This window comes from Ranitomeya imitator, chromosome 2 (assembly GCF_032444005.1).
Source record: "Ranitomeya imitator isolate aRanImi1 chromosome 2, aRanImi1.pri, whole genome shotgun sequence".
Taxonomy (NCBI): domain Eukaryota; kingdom Metazoa; phylum Chordata; class Amphibia; order Anura; family Dendrobatidae; genus Ranitomeya; species Ranitomeya imitator.
In genome coordinates this window covers 801,321,552-801,338,546 of record NC_091283.1, presented here as the reverse complement: position 1 = coordinate 801,338,546, position 16,995 = coordinate 801,321,552, and the positions used below count along the sequence as shown (strand labels likewise).

General features: G+C 47.5%; 1 protein-coding gene across 1 annotated transcript in view; it reads left to right on the top strand.

The window, feature by feature from the left end:
• Positions 1 to 16,995, top strand: part of LOC138666835 (uncharacterized) — a gene marked incomplete at its 5' end in the record, with an annotated part of 128,198 nt that overhangs the window by 10,651 nt on the left and 100,552 nt on the right. Inside the window, 3 exon segments of the mRNA XM_069755012.1 lie at positions 551 to 868; positions 2,614 to 2,925; positions 4,657 to 4,974. Coding sequence (XP_069611113.1) covers positions 551 to 868; positions 2,614 to 2,925; positions 4,657 to 4,974 — 948 coding nt within the window.

Here is a 16,995-nt window from a genome sequence, read left to right as displayed (position 1 = left end):
TGCAACCAATTACAGAAGCCCTTGTGTCTGGACATTGTGGAAGGTATTTGTGGTGTGATCGTCTGCCAGAATCTACACACATTAAGTTAACATAAAGAGAAAAAATTAAAAAAGAAAAACAGTCCGCCATTCCTCTGACCTCTCCACACTAAATCCCCTCATTAAAGACCCCCCCGCTCAACATACAGCACAACTATCCTAGCCAAAGTCCTAACAAAAGCATTAGTGGAAACACAATCATTTACTGAACTGTTCCTGAATTATGCTGACTTTAAGGGAAAATGCTCTTAAATCCGTGCACAAATCCAAATGAGCTATGTTCGTGCCAAATTTGAGATTGCTGAAAGTTTTCCGGATAAGTCCGCTCATCACTATTTGTAAAGAATTTTTTAACATGTATTTAGGTTTTAAACACTACAAAGGGCTGAATAGGCAGGGTATTTAGTAACAATAATACAAATGCTTTATAGGGGACCTGTCAGGTTCCCTTTAAGATAATTTATAATACATTGTTTTTAGAAATGACCATTCTCCTTTTTTTTAGGTTCAGGTTCAGACTTGTCTATAAGACTGGTAAATGGCAATGGTCAATGTAACGGTCGTGTAGAAATCCTCTATAATGGAGCATGGGGAACTGTGTGTGATGATTATTGGGATATTAATGCTGCACAAGTTGTATGCCGTCAGTTAAATTGTGGCCAAGCTCTTGCATTTAATGGCAGTGCTGCATTTGGCCAAGGACAAGGAGTAATTGTATTGGATGATGTGCAATGCACCGGCAATGAACAACACGTATGGGACTGTCTACACCAACCATTTACAGTGCATAACTGTGGACATAATGAAGATGCTGGAGTCGTCTGCTCAGGTATATTTTCGAAATGATGAAATCTTATACAATCATCTGATATCATATGTTGTTTGCATAGATGTTCAAGTAATCCACATTTCATATTTTCTACTACTGAGGGAAACTCAAGCAATAAATAGTTTTTATAAGAAAATCTTGAAGGACTGGAGGTAATTTGGTTCCTTCCCCATTAAGTCCAAAATGTTAAGAGGTTTTATGTGGTAGTAGGATGCCTTTGTGAAGTCATTGACACAACAATAATAAGATGTTGATGGGTTTCTGTTACAGGGCTTTATTCCACATGTTAATTATTAATGTAATGTTTGACTAACAATAACCAATATTTGGCTAATATTAGATAAGGAAATGTGTCCTCCTGCCTGCACCAGAATATTAGCACAAACTATTTAGATTAGAAAATGTGGCCTCCTATTAGCACAAACGATATAGATTAGGAAATGTGGTCTTCTGCCTGCACCAGAATATTCGCACAAACTATTTAGATTAGGAAATGTGGCCTCCTGCGTACACCACAATAATAGAGCAGAAGATTTAGTGTATCTGGAATAATCTGTTGTCAGAAAGGATTCAGATTAAAAAATGTAGGCTGGTGTCTGGGCCACACTATTAGCTAAAAAGATTTAGAGTCTGAAATGTGATGACAAGCCTGCAAGACAGTATTAGCACAAATAATTTAGATAATGAAATGTGACCTCCTTTCTGCACCACAAAATCTTAGCCCAAACAAGTTTTATTAGGGAAATGTGACATCCTGCTGGCACCACAATATTAGCCCAAAAGATCATGATTGGGAAATGTGGCTTTCTGCCTGCACCACAATATTAGCCCAAACTATTTTCATTAGGAAATCTGGCCTCCTGCCTACACCACAATGTTAGTGCAAATGATTTTGAATAGGAAATGTAGCCTCCTTCCTGCACCAAAATATTAATCCAATTAATTGTGATTAGGAAATGTGGCGCCCTGCCTGCACCACACTATTAGCACAATCATTTTAGATGAAGGAAGGTGATTTTACACAGGATCCAAACTAGCTGAAGAAACTGACACTAAACTGCATTTCTAACTATCTGAAAACTTGCAGCAGCCAGCCACTGTAGCAGCCTCTCTGTACTGTTACACTGACAAAATCATGCCACCAAAACAAAATATCCGCTTTTTTATAAGGAGAGGGTCATGTGAGTTTTGCAACCAATTACAGAAGCCCTTGTGTCTGGACATTGTGGAAGGTATTTGTGGTGTGATCGTCTGCCAGAATCTACACACATTAAGTTAACATAAAGAGAAAAAATTAAAAAAGAAAAACAGTCCGCCATTCCTCTGACCTCTCCACACTAAATCCCCTCATTAAAGACCCCCCCGCTCAACATACAGCACAACTATCCTAGCCAAAGTCCTAACAAAAGCATTAGTGGAAACACAATCATTTACTGAACTGTTCCTGAATTATGCTGACTTTAAGGGAAAATGCTCTTAAATCCGTGCACAAATCCAAATGAGCTATGTTCGTGCCAAATTTGAGATTGCTGAAAGTTTTCCGGATAAGTCCGCTCATCACTATTTGTAAAGAATTTTTTAACATGTATTTAGGTTTTAAACACTACAAAGGGCTGAATAGGCAGGGTATTTAGTAACAATAATACAAATGCTTTATAGGGGACCTGTCATGTTCCCTTTAAGATAATTTATAATACATTGTTTTTAGAAATGACCATTCTCCTTTTTTTTAGGTTCAGGTTCAGACTTGTCTATAAGACTGGTAAATGGCAATGGTCAATGTAACGGTCGTGTAGAAATCCTCTATAATGGAGCATGGGGAACTGTGTGTGATGATTATTGGGATATTAATGCTGCACAAGTTGTATGCCGTCAGTTAAATTGTGGCCAAGCTCTTGCATTTAATGGCAGTGCTGCATTTGGCCAAGGACAAGGAGTAATTGTATTGGATGATGTGCAATGCACCGGCAATGAACAACACGTATGGGACTGTCTACACCAACCATTTACAGTGCATAACTGTGGACATAATGAAGATGCTGGAGTCGTCTGCTCAGGTATATTTTCGAAATGATGAAATCTTATACAATCATCTGATATCATATGTTGTTTGCATAGATGTTCAAGTAATCCACATTTCATATTTTCTACTACTGAGGGAAACTCAAACAATAAATAGTTTTTATAAGAAAATCTTAAAGGACTGGAGGTACTTTGGTTCCTTCCCCATTAAGTCCAAAATGTTAAGAGGTTTTATGTGGTAGTAGGATGCCTTTGTGAAGTCATTGACACAACAATAATAAGATGTTGATGGGTTTCTGTTACAGGGCTTTATTCCACATATTAATTATTAATGTAATGTTTGACTAACAATAACCAATATTTGGCTAATATTAGATTAGGAAATGTGTCCTCCTGCCTGCACCAGAATATTAGCACAAACTATTTAGATTAGAAAATGTGGCCTCCTATTAGCACAAAAGATATAGATTAGGAAATGTGGTCTTCTGCCTGCACCAGAATATTCGCACAAACTAGATTGGGAAATGTGGCCTCCTGCGTACACCACAAAAATAGAGCAGAAGATTTAGTGTGTCTGGAATAAACTGTTGTCAGAAAGGATTCAGATTAAAAAATGTAGGCTGGTGTCTGGACCACACTATTAGCTAAAAGGATTTAGATTCTGAAATGTGATGACAAGCCTGCAAGACAGTATTAGCACAAATAATTTAGATAAAGAAATGTGACCTCCTTTCTGCACCACAAAATCTTAGCCCAAACAAGTTTGATTAGGAAATGTAACATCCTGCTGGCACCACAATATTAGCCCAAAAGATCATGATTGGGAAATGTGGCTTTCTGCCTGCACCACAATATTAGCCCAAACTATTTTCATTAGGAAATCTGGCCTCCTGCCTACACCACAATGTTAGTGCAAACGATTTTGAATAGGAAATGTAGCCTCCTTCCTGCACCAAAATATTAATCCAATTAATTGTGATTAGGAAATGTGGCGCCCTGCCTGCACCACACTATTAGCACAATCATTTTAGATGAAGGAAGGTTGGTTTTACACAGGATCCAATATAGCTGAAGAAACTGACACTAAACTGCATTTCTAACTATCTGAAAACTTACAGCAGCCACTGTAGCAGCCTCTCTGTACTGTTACACTGACAAAATCATGCCACCAAAACAACATATCCGCTTTTTTATAAGGAGAGGGTCATGTGATTTATGCAATCAATTACAGAAGCCCTTGTGTCTGGACATTGTGGAAGGTATTTGTGGTGTGATCGTCTGCCAGAATCTACACACATTAAGTTAACATAAAGAGAAAAAATTAAAAAAGAAAAACAGTTCGCCGTTCCTCTGACCTCTCCACACTAAATCCCCTCATTAAAGACCCCCCGCTAAACATACAGCACCACTATCCTAGCCAAAGTCCTAACAAAAGCATTAGTGGAAACACAATCATTTACTGAACTGTTCCCGAATTCTGCTGACTTTAAGGGAAAATGCTCTTAAATCCGTGCACAAATCCAAATGAGCTATGTTCGTGCCAAATTTGAGATTGCTGAAAGTTTTCCGGATAAGTCCGCTCATCACTATTAAAAAAGAATTTTTTTAACATGTATTTAGGTTTTAAACACTACAAAGGGCTGAATAGGCAGGGTATTTAGTAACAATAATACAAATGCTTTATAGGGGACCTGTCAGGTTCCCTTTAAGATAATTTATAATACATTGTTTTTAGAAATGACCATTCTCCTTTTTTTTAGGTTCAGGTTCAGACTTGTCTATAAGACTGGTAAATGGCAATGGTCAATGTAACGGTCGTGTAGAAATCCTCTATAATGGAGCATGGGGAACTGTGTGTGATGATTATTGGGATATTAATGCTGCACAAGTTGTATGCCGTCAGTTAAATTGTGGCCAAGCTCTTGCATTTAATGGCAGTGCTGCATTTGGCCAAGGACAAGGAGTAATTGTATTGGATGATGTGCAATGCACCGGCAATGAACAACACGTATGGGACTGTCTACACCAACCATTTACAGTGCATAACTGTGGACATAATGAAGATGCTGGAGTCGTCTGCTCAGGTATATTTTCGAAATGATGAAATCTTATACAATCATCTGATATCATATGTGTTAGGGGTCGAGTTCCCGCTTCTGCACAGGGGGAATCTCGAGCCATCTCCGCTGCGGTCTCCCATTCTTGTCCAGCCGCAGTGGAGTCTGCTCAGCAAAGACGTCGGTCCCAGCGTCTTGCTCATTCTCACTCTGTTCTGAGAGTTACTGCTGTTTCTCCAGTCTCTGCCATTAAAGCCAGTACTGGTCAGCAGCGAGCGGACTTCTCTGGGACTAAGTCCTTGTCTGCGCATACTGAGCATGCCCAGGGTAAGATCTCCCGTTGGAGATCGAGGGTCATGTGCTCAGGCTCTGCGGCACATTCCATTGGTCCTCTTGACAGGTCTTGGAAGGGCAAAAGTCCTGTGGCCACTTCCTGTGCTGCAACTATATAAACTGCGCATGACCGCACGGCCATGCGCTAGTATTGTCTTGTAAATATGTGTGTGTGTTGTGAGTGAAAGTCGCTCTTTAAAATACCCTCCCTATTGAATGTCTGTTCGCGGAAGGTGTATGTTTGCTATCTAGCGCCCGACTTGTCCAACAGCACGAAACACACATTGCAGCGTCCTCTTGCTGTGTCCGCCTGTACGGCGCCGTGCGCTTGCCTTGCGCTTTCCATACCCAAGCCAGTGTGGTTGGTGGCGTCCGTCAGTGCGGCATTGCTCGCACTCCTGTGCAGTTATATATTTATTCTTAGTTTCCTTACACACCCAGTTGTGGTGTAGTGCCAGCGAGGGTCTAATCGGACTTCAATCCCAGTTGGGGTTAAGTACGCTGACTGCTCGCTCGCGCTTTAGGTGCGGTGCCGCGATCCTGTGACGCAGCAGGATTGCTCCCTTCACGCTGGGTGAGGTTGAACCCACGTGTATATACTATAGTGTACCGCCATATAGTCTGCTATTTACTAGCAGCAGGGTTTCTCCTGCACGGTGGACCCCGGACTGCGAACGCATCTTTCTTGGTGCGTTCCGCCAGTCCTAACAGAATACTAGCGCCAGGGTCTGGCTAGTAAATGGCGGACGACCAGCGTTTACAGAGGTACATCCAGCAGCTGGAGGGAAGGTTGGCAGCTCTTGAGCGTACAACCTCAGCTGTGGATGTCACTGCTGTAGCTGTTCAGGCTGCTAGTGTAGCCGCAGCCAGTTTGTCCGCTGCCACCCCTGCTCCGACTTTATCCCGTCTCCCGCTTCCTGACAAGTTTGCTGGCGACAGTAAACAATGTCGCGGATTCGTGAGCCAGTGCTCCATACATCTTGAGCTCCTGGCGTCACGCTTCCCTACGGAACGGGCGAGAGTGGGATTTATTCTATCTCTCTTGTCGGGCAGGGCGTTGGAGTGGGCAACGCCACTTTGGGAGCGAGATGATCGTGTGGTACAGAGTGCTCCTCTCTTCTTGGACACTCTGAAGCAGGTCTTTTTAGGACCTCGTGTTACCCACGATACCGCGCTCCAGTTGTTGACAATTATTCAGGGCACGTCCGTGGTCAGCCAGTTTGCCATCCAGTTCCGGACTCTAGCTTCTGAGTTAGAGTGGCCAGACAAAGTTCTTATTCCGGTGTTCTGGAGGGGACTGGCAGACCATGTGAAGGACGCCTTGGCCACCAGGGAGATACCCGCCACACTGGAGGAACTTATCTCAGTATCTACCCGCATCGACCTCCGTTTTCACGAGCGGAGGTTGGAGCGGACCCAGTGTAGGCAGAGGTTTCGGCTGGCTCCTACCTTCGCCAGACCTCTTGAATCTCCTGTCTTGGCGTCAGACATCTGTCATCAACTTGGACATTACGCCAATAAATGTCCGCGGCGGTCGGGAAGACGATCGCGTCTAGTAACCATTGGGGGAGGTTCACTAGACACAGCAGCATTTTCCTCCAAACTGTCCTTTAAAGGGACAATCCTGTTAGGCTCCTCCACTCTAACAGTCGAGCTTTGTGTGGATTCAGGAGCAGAGGGAAACTTCATGTCCTCTGCTTTTGCTCTACGCCATGCTATACCACTAGTCACGCTCGCCAAACCAGTTACAGTTAGAGTTGTGAATGGGGCGACACTTCCACTGCAGATCACACACCAGACAGTTCCGTTCACGCTGTCCATGTCCCCTTCCCACCAGGAGATTATTTCCCTTCTTGTTCTTCCCGAGGGAATGGATGAGATTTTGCTGGGAATACCCTGGCTCCGTTTCCACTCTCCACATATTGAGTGGTCCTCAGGGAGAATATTGGGTTGGAGTAAGTCTTGTATGGGCAGGTGTGTGAGTGAGTGTCTACAGGTTTCTACTACTGAGGTACCCGCAGACCTTTCATCTCTTCCTAGGTGCTATTGGTGCTATGCAGATGTATTCTCTAAGAAGGCTGCTGAGACCCTACCGCCTCATCGCCCCTACGACTGTCCTATAGACCTCTTGCCTGGAGCTGAACCTCCTCGGGGAAGAGTATATCCCCTCTCCCTCCCAGAGACGGAGGCTATGTCTCAATACATTCAGGAGAATTTGGCAAGAGGGTTTATAAGGAAGTCGGTGTCTCCGGCAGGGGCGGGATTCTTCTTCGTACAGAAGAAGAACGGGGAGTTACGTCCTTGCATCGATTACAGGGGTCTCAATGCTATCACCATTAAAAATAAATACCCGTTGCCCCTGATATCGGAGCTCTTTGACAGGCTAAGGGGAGCTAAGATATTCACCAAATTAGATCTGCGGGGTGCCTATAATCTGATTCGTATCCGTGAGGGGGACGAATGGAAAACGGCTTTCAATACCAGGGATGGGCACTATGAGTACCTGGTGATGCCCTTCGGGCTCTGTAATGCCCCAGCCGTTTTTCAGGACTTTGTCAACGATATCTTCCGGGATATGCTTTCCACCTCGGTCGTAGTCTATCTGGATGATATTCTCATCTTCTCTCCAGATATTGACTCCCACCGGAGAGATGTTGGCAGAGTCTTCGAACTCCTACGGGCGAATTCCTTATATGCAAAGTTGGAGAAGTGTGTGTTTGAGCAGGAGTCCTTACCTTTCCTGGGCTATATCATCTCGGCCCAGGGATTGGCTATGGATCCTGCCAAACTACAGGCAGTGATGGACTGGCAGGAACCCCATTCTCTTAAAGCGGTGCAGCGCTTTATGGGGTTCATAAATTACTATCGCCAGTTCATCCCCCACTTCTCAACTTTGGTAGCTCCCTTGGTATCCCTCACCAAGAAGGGAGCAAATCCCAAATTGTGGTCCGAAGGGGTCTCCAAGGCCTTCGCTTCTATAAAGTCCCATTTTGCTAGCGCTCCCATCTTACATCGTCCCGATGTAGATAAGCCATTCCTTATGGAGGTGGATGCCTCATCCGTTGGTGCTGGAGCAGTCCTCTATCAAAAGGATGCTCAAGGTCGGAAGCACCCATGCTTCTTCTTCTCAAAGACCTTCACACCAGCGGAGAGAAATTACTCCATCGGGGATAGGGAGTTGCTGGCAATGAAGTTGGCCTTTTCGGAGTGGAGACACCTCTTGGAGGGTGCTCGGTTCCCATTCCAAGTCTTCACGGACCACAAGAATTTGGTCTATTTGCAGACAGCCCAGCGGCTGAATTCTCGTCAGGCCAGATGGTCCTTGTTTTTCTCCCGGTTCCACTTTACTCTACATTATCTCGCCGGAGAGAAGAACATTCGTGCTGACGCTCTCTCTCGCTCCCTTGTGTCAACTGAGGAGGAGGAGGACGAGCCTCGGCTCATTGTCCCTTCGGAGAGTCTGAGAACCGTAGCTCCGGTTTCGCTTGAGTCTGTGCCTCCGGGCAAGACTTTTGTTCCCATCAATTTGCGACCGGAGGTTCTCTCCTGGGCTCATTCGTCCAGAGTGGGTGGACACTTTGGGGCAAAGAGGACATCAGAGTTGCTGGCGAGAATGTACTGGTGGCCACATATGGTTCGTGACGTCGGAGACTACGTTCGGGCATGTGTCTCTTGTGCCAAGAATAAGTCTCTCCGTCAACGGCCAGCTGGGTTGTTATACCCTCTGCCGGTGGCAGACAGGCCCTGGGAGATGGTCGGGATGGACTTTGTGGTGGGTCTGCCCAAGTCTCGTGGCTGTACCATTATTTGGGTAATCACCGACCATTTTTCTAAAATGGTGCATTTGGTGCCGCTTCCTCGGCTACCTTCTGCACGGGCCTTGGCAGCGTTGTTTATTAAACACATCTTCCGTCTTCACGGTATGCCAGACAAAATTGTCAGTGATCGGGGTCCCCAGTTTGCGTCTCGGTTCTGGAGAGAGCTTTGTCATCTTCTCACTATTGAGTTAAATCTCTCTTCGGCATATCATCCCGAGACGAATGGGTTGGTGGAGAGAGCCAACCAGACCTTAGTCACATATCTGCGACATTTTGTCTCTGCTAAGCAAGATGACTGGGCATCTTTGCTACCGTGGGCGGAGTTTGCTCTTAACAATGCTGTAGCTGACTCCACTGGACAGACCCCATTCCTCCTTAACTATGGTCAGCATCCGCGGGTACCTGTGCCCATGCCCGTGTCTTCCGCCGATTCCAGGGTGGCAGACTGGGTTGTGGAGGCACGGGACATTTGGGATCGCACTCAGGATGCCATTCGGGCTTCCAAGGAGAGAATGAGGTCCTCCGCCGACGCACATCGGCGCCCCGCTCCAACCTTTGCTCCTGGCGATTTGGTGTGGCTCTCCGCCCGTAACATCAGGCTGCGAGTTGAGTCTACCAAGTTTGCACCTCGCTACTTAGGTCCTTTTAAGGTCCTCGAACAGGTTAATCCTGTGGTTTACCGCCTGGCCCTTCCTCCACGCCTTGGTATCACCGACACCTTTCATGTGTCCCTCCTTAAGCCCGTCTACATGTCCCGGTTTTCTGAGTCTTCTACTGGGACGTCGGGTTCGTCTACGGACGATTACGAGGTGAACGCTATCTTGGGGTTCAAGGTGGTTCGTGGCAAAAAATTTTATTTGGTGGACTGGAGGGGTTACGGTCCTGAGGATAGATCCTGGGAGCCTGCTGAGCACATCCGGGCTCCGCAGCTCATTGCTGCCTTCGAACGTAGCGAGGCCCAAGGAGGGGGGGGCCCTAGGAGGGGGGGTAATGTTAGGGGTCGAGTTCCCGCTTCTGCACAGGGGGAATCTCGAGCCATCTCCGCTGCGGTCTCCCATTCTTGTCCAGCCGCAGTGGAGTCTGCTCAGCAAAGACGTCGGTCCCAGCGTCTTGCTCATTCTCACTCTGTTCTGAGAGTTACTGCTGTTTCTCCAGTCTCTGCCATTAAAGCCAGTACTGGTCAGCAGCAAGCGGACTTCTCTGGGACTAAGTCCTTGTCTGCGCATACTGAGCATGCCCAGGGTAAGATCTCCCGTTGGAGATCGAGGGTCATGTGCTCAGGCTCTGCGGCACATTCCATTGGTCCTCTTGACAGGTCTTGGAAGGGCAAAAGTCCTGTGGCCACTTCCTGTGCTGCAACTATATAAACTGCGCATGACCGCACGGCCATGCGCTAGTATTGTCTTGTAAATATGTGTGTGTGTTGTGAGTGAAAGTCGCTCTTTAAAATACCCTCCCTATTGAATGTCTGTTCGCGGAAGGTGTATGTTTGCTATCTAGCGCCCGACTTGTCCAACAGCACGAAACACACATTGCAGCGTCCTCTTGCTGTGTCCGCCTGTACGGCGCCGTGCGCTTGCCTTGCGCTTTCCATACCCAAGCCAGTGTGGTTGGTGGCGTCCGTCAGTGCGGCATTGCTCGCACTCCTGTGCAGTTATATATTTATTCTTAGTTTCCTTACACACCCAGTTGTGGTGTAGTGCCAGCGAGGGTCTAATCGGACTTCAATCCCAGTTGGGGTTAAGTACGCTGACTGCTCGCTCGCGCTTTAGGTGCGGTGCCGCGATCCTGTGACGCAGCAGGATTGCTCCCTTCACGCTGGGTGAGGTTGAACCCACGTGTATATACTATAGTGTACCGCCATATAGTCTGCTATTTACTAGCAGCAGGGTTTCTCCTGCACGGTGGACCCCGGACTGCGAACGCATCTTTCTTGGTGCGTTCCGCCAGTCCTAACAATATGTTGTTTGCATAGATGTTCAAGTAATCCACATTTCATATTTTCTACTACTGAGGGAAACTCAAACAATAAATAGTTTTTATAAGAAAATCTTAAAGGACTGGAGGTACTTTGGTTCCTTCCCCATTAAGTCCAAAATGTTAAGAGGTTTTATGTGGTAGTAGGATGCCTTTGTGAAGTCATTGACACAACAATAATAAGATGTTGATGGGTTTCTGTTACAGGGCTTTATTCCACATATTAATTATTAATGTAATGTTTGACTAACAATAACCAATATTTGGCTAATATTAGATTAGGAAATGTGTCCTCCTGCCTGCACCAGAATATTAGCTGTCACGCCCGCACATACTTACCCGGCTTCTCCCATCCCTCGGCGCGCTCACGATCCTGTCCCGCGCCGCTCTGCCTCCTCCTTCGCCGGCTCCCGGCGTCCGGTCTCTTCGCGCATGCGCGGTCGCGTCTCCCCCGTCGCAGGGCCTTCTGGGAGGTCTCGACCCGGTGGCTCCGCCCCAACATGGCGGCGCCCATCGGGTATTTCTTCCCGGCGTCTTCCTAGGTAAGACGCCTTTGCTTTGTAGGTGCACTGTCTGCCGTCAGTGTCCCTATGCCCTAGGCTCCCCTGTACCAGTGTCTTTTCTCAGCCCAGTCCTTGCTTTGTCTCAGTGTCCTGCCAGTCCGTGTTCCTGCTGTATCCTGCCAGTCCGTGTTCCTGCTGTGTCCTGCCAGTCCGTGTTCCTGCTGTATCCTGCCAGTCCGTGTTCCTGCTGTATCCTGCCAGTCCGTGTTCCTGCTGTATCCTGCCAGTCCGTGTTCCTGCTGTATCCTGCCAGTCCGTGTTCCTGCTGTATTCGGCCAGTCCGTGTTCCTGCTGTGTCCTGCCTGTCCGTGTTCCTGCTGTATCCCGCCAGTCCGTGTTCCTGTTGTATCCTGCCGGTCCGTGTTCCTGCTGTGTCCTGCCTGTCCGTGTTCCTGCTGAGTCCTGCTGTTCCGTGTTCCAGTCATTTGTTCAGTTAAGTCTTGTTTTCCTATTATTCCCTGCCGTCCTTATAGCCTGTGGTTTCCTTCTTTATCTTGGGTCGCCCCTTTGGCTCTAGCTGTTGTGTCTCCATTCCCCCGAGGTCCTGCTCCTAACACTCCCTGTATAGGGGGTGATTCCATCTGGTCCGCTCGACCCCGGGGGCTCTAGAGTCACGACCCAGAGGGTCCACTCTCGGATTTCTGTCCGAGTACTTACAGTAAGCAAAGGCCATGGACCCCGCTGGGGCCTCTGCTACGCAAAAAGAGCTACTCTTTTTGCGGGAGAATCAGTCCCGTATGATGTCCTTTATGAAGGCTATGGATTCTCGTTTGTCCACGCTCCAGTCCTCCGATCCTGGCAACGCCGCTCTACCATTGGCTTACAGCAAGAGTTAGCTCAGCAGCGTGACACCCAGGCCCATATACTTAGTTATATGTCTTCTATGTTATATGGCTTCTACGTCTGCTCCTGCTTCCCACCCTCCACCCCGCTTGGCTAAACCGCCTCGGTACAATGGGGATCCTAAGTCCTGCCGAGGATTTCTAAACCAATGCCGCCTTCACTTTGAGCTTCTGCCCCAGCATCACCCAACGGATCGGTCCAAAGTTGCGTTTTTGATTTCCCATCTAGAGGGTGACGCCTTGGCATGGGTTAATCCACTCTGGGAGCGAGACGATCCCCTAGTCTCCCGGTTGTCCGAATTTTTGGAGACTTTCCGTCTTGTCTTTGACGAACCTGGACGACTGGCCTCTACAACTGAAGCTCTATTCTCTCTCCATCAGGGATCGTTATCCGTATGCCAGTATGCTATTCAGTTCCGCACCCTCTCCTCTGACTTGGGCTGGAACAATGAAGCGTTGGTGGGTGCTTTCTGGCGGGGTCTCTCTGGGCGCATAAAGGATGAGCTAGCTGGTCGGGACACCCCTACGGTTTTGGAGGAATTAATTTCCTTAGCTACCCGTATTGACCTTCGGTTCCAAGAACGCGCTCACGAGCGGAGGTCTCTTCGTCCTTCTTCTGCCACCCGTAAGCCACTCAGTCCACTGCCTAGAACCTCCTCTCAGGTGTCCGCACCGGAACCTATGCAAGTGGACCGTCTTAAAATGTCCGAACAACGTCGTAAAGAGAGGCGCACTCAGGGGTTATGTTTTTACTGCGGAAGTGCTGCTCATTTATTGCGCTCTTGCCCTGAACGTCCGGAAAACTCATCCACCTAGGTCAGGTAAGAGAGGCCTCCCTAGGTGTGTGTGATTCCTCTCAACCCCTTACCTTGTCCGTTCTTTTGCATATTGCGGGCAAGGGCATTTCTCTGGATGCGTATGTGGATTCGGGCGCTGCAGGGAATTTTATCAGGTTGGAAGAGGTTTTGAAATTCTCCGTTCCAGTCAAAACCTTAGAGGCTCCTGTGATTCTTGCATCTGTGGATGGTAAACCTTTACAGGAGACCATTACTCAAGTGACTCTTGAGGTGGAACTTCAGGTTGGGGCTCTGCACAAGGAGAGAATTGCATTTTATGTTTTAGCGGGTCTGTCTTATCCTATGCTCTTAGGTCTTCCTTGGTTACGGAACCACGAGCCCATTTTAGATTGGCGCAATGGTAATATCTTGCGCTGGGGTGAGCTTTGTCGGGAACGTTGTCTGCTGCCGGTGCGTCCTGTGGGATCTTCCTCTAATTCTTCTCCTTCCTCTTCCTTTCCCGCCTTACCCTCTGTCTACAGCGCTTTTTCTGATGTCGTCAACAAGAAGGAGGCTGACGAGCTTCCGCCTCACCGTCTCTATGATTGTCCCATAGATCTCGTGCCTGGAACTAACCCGCCCAGGGGCAGAATCTATCCTCTCTCTCCTGCTGAGACTCAAGCTATGTCTGAGTACATTCAAGAAAATCTTGCTAAAGGTTTCATCCGCAAGTCTTCTTCTCCGGCCGGAGCAGGGTTTTTTTTCGTGAAGAAGAAAGACGGTTCCTTCCTTCCCTGCATTGATTATCGAGGCCTAAACAACATCACGGTGAAGAACAAATATCCTTTGCCACTCATTCCGGAACTCTTCGACCGTCTTCGGGGTGCGCAAATCTTTACCAAATTAGATCTACGTGGCGCATACAATCTGGTTCGTATTCGTGCAGGCGATGAGTGGAAGACTGCCTTCAATACTCGTGACGGTCACTACGAATACTTGGTTATGCCATTTGGTCTCTGCAACGCCCCCGCGGTTTTCCAGGAATTTGTGAACTATGTATTTCGGGATCTTCTCTACTCCTCAGTCGTGGTTTACCTTGACGACATCCTCATCTTCTCTCCGGATCTCTCCACTCACAGGCGATATGTCCGCCGAGTCCTGCAAAGGCTAAGAGAGAATCATCTGTTCACTAAGATTGAGAAGTGCGTGTTTGAACAATCCTCTCTTCCCTTCCTTGGGTATATTGTCTCAAGATCTGGCTTAGAGATGGATCCAGAGAAGGTTTCTGCTGTCCTGAATTGGCCTCGTCCTCTTGGAACAAAAGCAATCCAACGTTTTCTTGGCTTTGCCAACTACTATAGACAATTTATTCCTCATTTTTCTTCCATGACCAAGCCTATCTCTGCCTTAGTTCGCAAGGGAGTCAACTCCAGCCTTTGGACCCCTGAGGCTGAAGAGTCTTTTCTGTCCCTTAAACAAAGTTTCGCTATGGCCCCTGTGCTTCATCGTCCTGATGCTAATAGACCGTTTGTCCTTGAGGTCGACGCATCCTCTATTGGAGCTGGAGCAGTACTTTTGCAAAGATCTTCGTCCGGACGTTTGGTAACCTGTGGTTTCTTTTCTAAAACTTTTTCCGCTCCTGAGCGTAACTACTCTATAGGGGATAAGGAGCTATTGGCTATCAAGCTAGCCTTGGAAGAATGGCGTTATCTTCTTGAAGGGTCTCTTCATCCATTCATCATTTACACTGACCACAAGAATCTGGCCTATATTCAGTCTGCCCAAAGACTAAATCCACGACAAGCCAGATGGTCTTTATTCTTCGGACGATTTGAGTTTGAACTTCATTTCTGACCTGGTAATAAGAATGTCAAAGCAGATGCTCTTTCGAGATCCTTTCAGCCTCAGGACATTGAGGATTCTCCGGCTCACATCATTGATCCTGCGAAGATCGTCACTCTTGCTCCTCTAAGAGTGATTTCTACTCCTCCTGGCAAGACTCTTGTGGCTAATCAAGACAAGGAGAGAGTTTTACGTTGGGGTCAATCCTCCAAAATTGCAGGACATGTAGGAGTCAAGAAGACACTTTCTCTTATCTCTCGGCACTACTGGTGGTCATCTCTAAGACAAGACGTCACCAAATTCATCGCTTCTTGTCCTTCTTGTGCTAAAAATAAAGTCCCTAGGCAGCTTCCCTCCGGTCTCCTGCATCCTCTGCCTGTGCCTTCCGTTCCATGGAGTCATATCGCGATGGACTTCATCACTGATCTACCTTCTTCCTTGAATTGCTCTGTCATCTTGGTTGTTGTACATCGGTTCTCTAAAATGGCTCACTTCATCGCTTTGCCTGGTCTGCCTTCCGCTCCTGAGTTGGCAAAGATCTTTTTACACCAAGTCTTCCGTCTTCATGGTTTTCCACATCATATTGTCTCAGACCGTGGAGTACAATTTACTTCACGTTTTTGGAGAGCTCTCTGCAGTCTATTAAAGGTTAACTTGGACTTCTCTTCCGCCTATCACCCTCAGTCCAATGGACAAGTGGAGCGAGTTACTCAAGTTCTGACTACATATCAGCGACACTTCACCAATGCACACCAAGATGACTGGGTCTCTCTTCTCCCCTGGGCTGAATTCTCTTACAACAATCTTCCCAGCGAGTCTTCCTCCAAATCTCCCTTTTTCGTAGTCCATGGTCAACATCCGAACATTCCTCTTCCTGTTTCTCTTTCCTCGGGGGTACCGGCAGCGGATTTCTTGTCCCGGGAATTCTCTACGATTTGGAATGAGACCAAAGTGGCTCTTGAGAAAGCTAGCCTTAATATGAAAAGGTTTGCTGACAAGAAGCGTTTGGATGCTCCGCCATATTCCCCGGGTGATAAAGTTTGGCTCTCCTCTCGCTATATCAAGCTTAAAATTCCCTCTTACAAACTGGGTCCTCGCTACATTGGTCCTTTTCCTATCTTGAGTCGCATTAATGATGTCTCTTATAAATTGAAGCTACCTGCCTCTTTGCGCATCCCCAATGCCTTCCATGTGTCTCTTCTCAAACCCGCAGTCTTTAATTGTTTTCACTCCGCTACCTCTTCCTCTCCTCAGCTCTGTACTTCTGATGGAATCTTTAATGTTAAAGATATTCTTGCCAAAAAAGTAATTAGGGGTAAAACTTATTTTTTGATTGATTGGGAGGGATTTGGTCCTGAGGAGAGGTCCTGGGAGCCCCGAGAGAACATCAACGCTCCCCTTATCATGAAAAGATTCCTTTCTAGCCTTAAAAGGAGGGGGACTAAGGAGGGGGGTACTGTCACGCCCGCACATACTTACCCGGCTTCTCCCATCCCTCGGCGCGCTCACGATCCTGTCCCGCGCCGCTCTGCCTCCTCCTTCGCCGGCTCCCGGCGTCCGGTCTCTTCGCGCATGCGCGGTCGCGTCTCCCCCGTCGCAGGGCCTTCTGGGAGGTCGCGACCCGGTGGCTCCGACCCAACATGGCGGCGCCCATCGGGTATTTCTTCCCGGCGTCTTCCTAGGTAAGACGCCTTTGCTTTGTAGGTGCACTGTCTGCCGTCAGTGTCCCTATGCCCTAGGCTCCCCTGTACCAGTGTCTTTTCTCAGCCCAGTCCTTGCTTTGTCTCAGTGTCCTGCCAGTCCGTGTTCCTGCTGTATCCTGCCAGTCCGTGTTCCTGCTGTGTCCTGCCAGTCCGTGTTCCTGCTGTATCCTGCCAGTCCGTGTTCCTGCTGTATC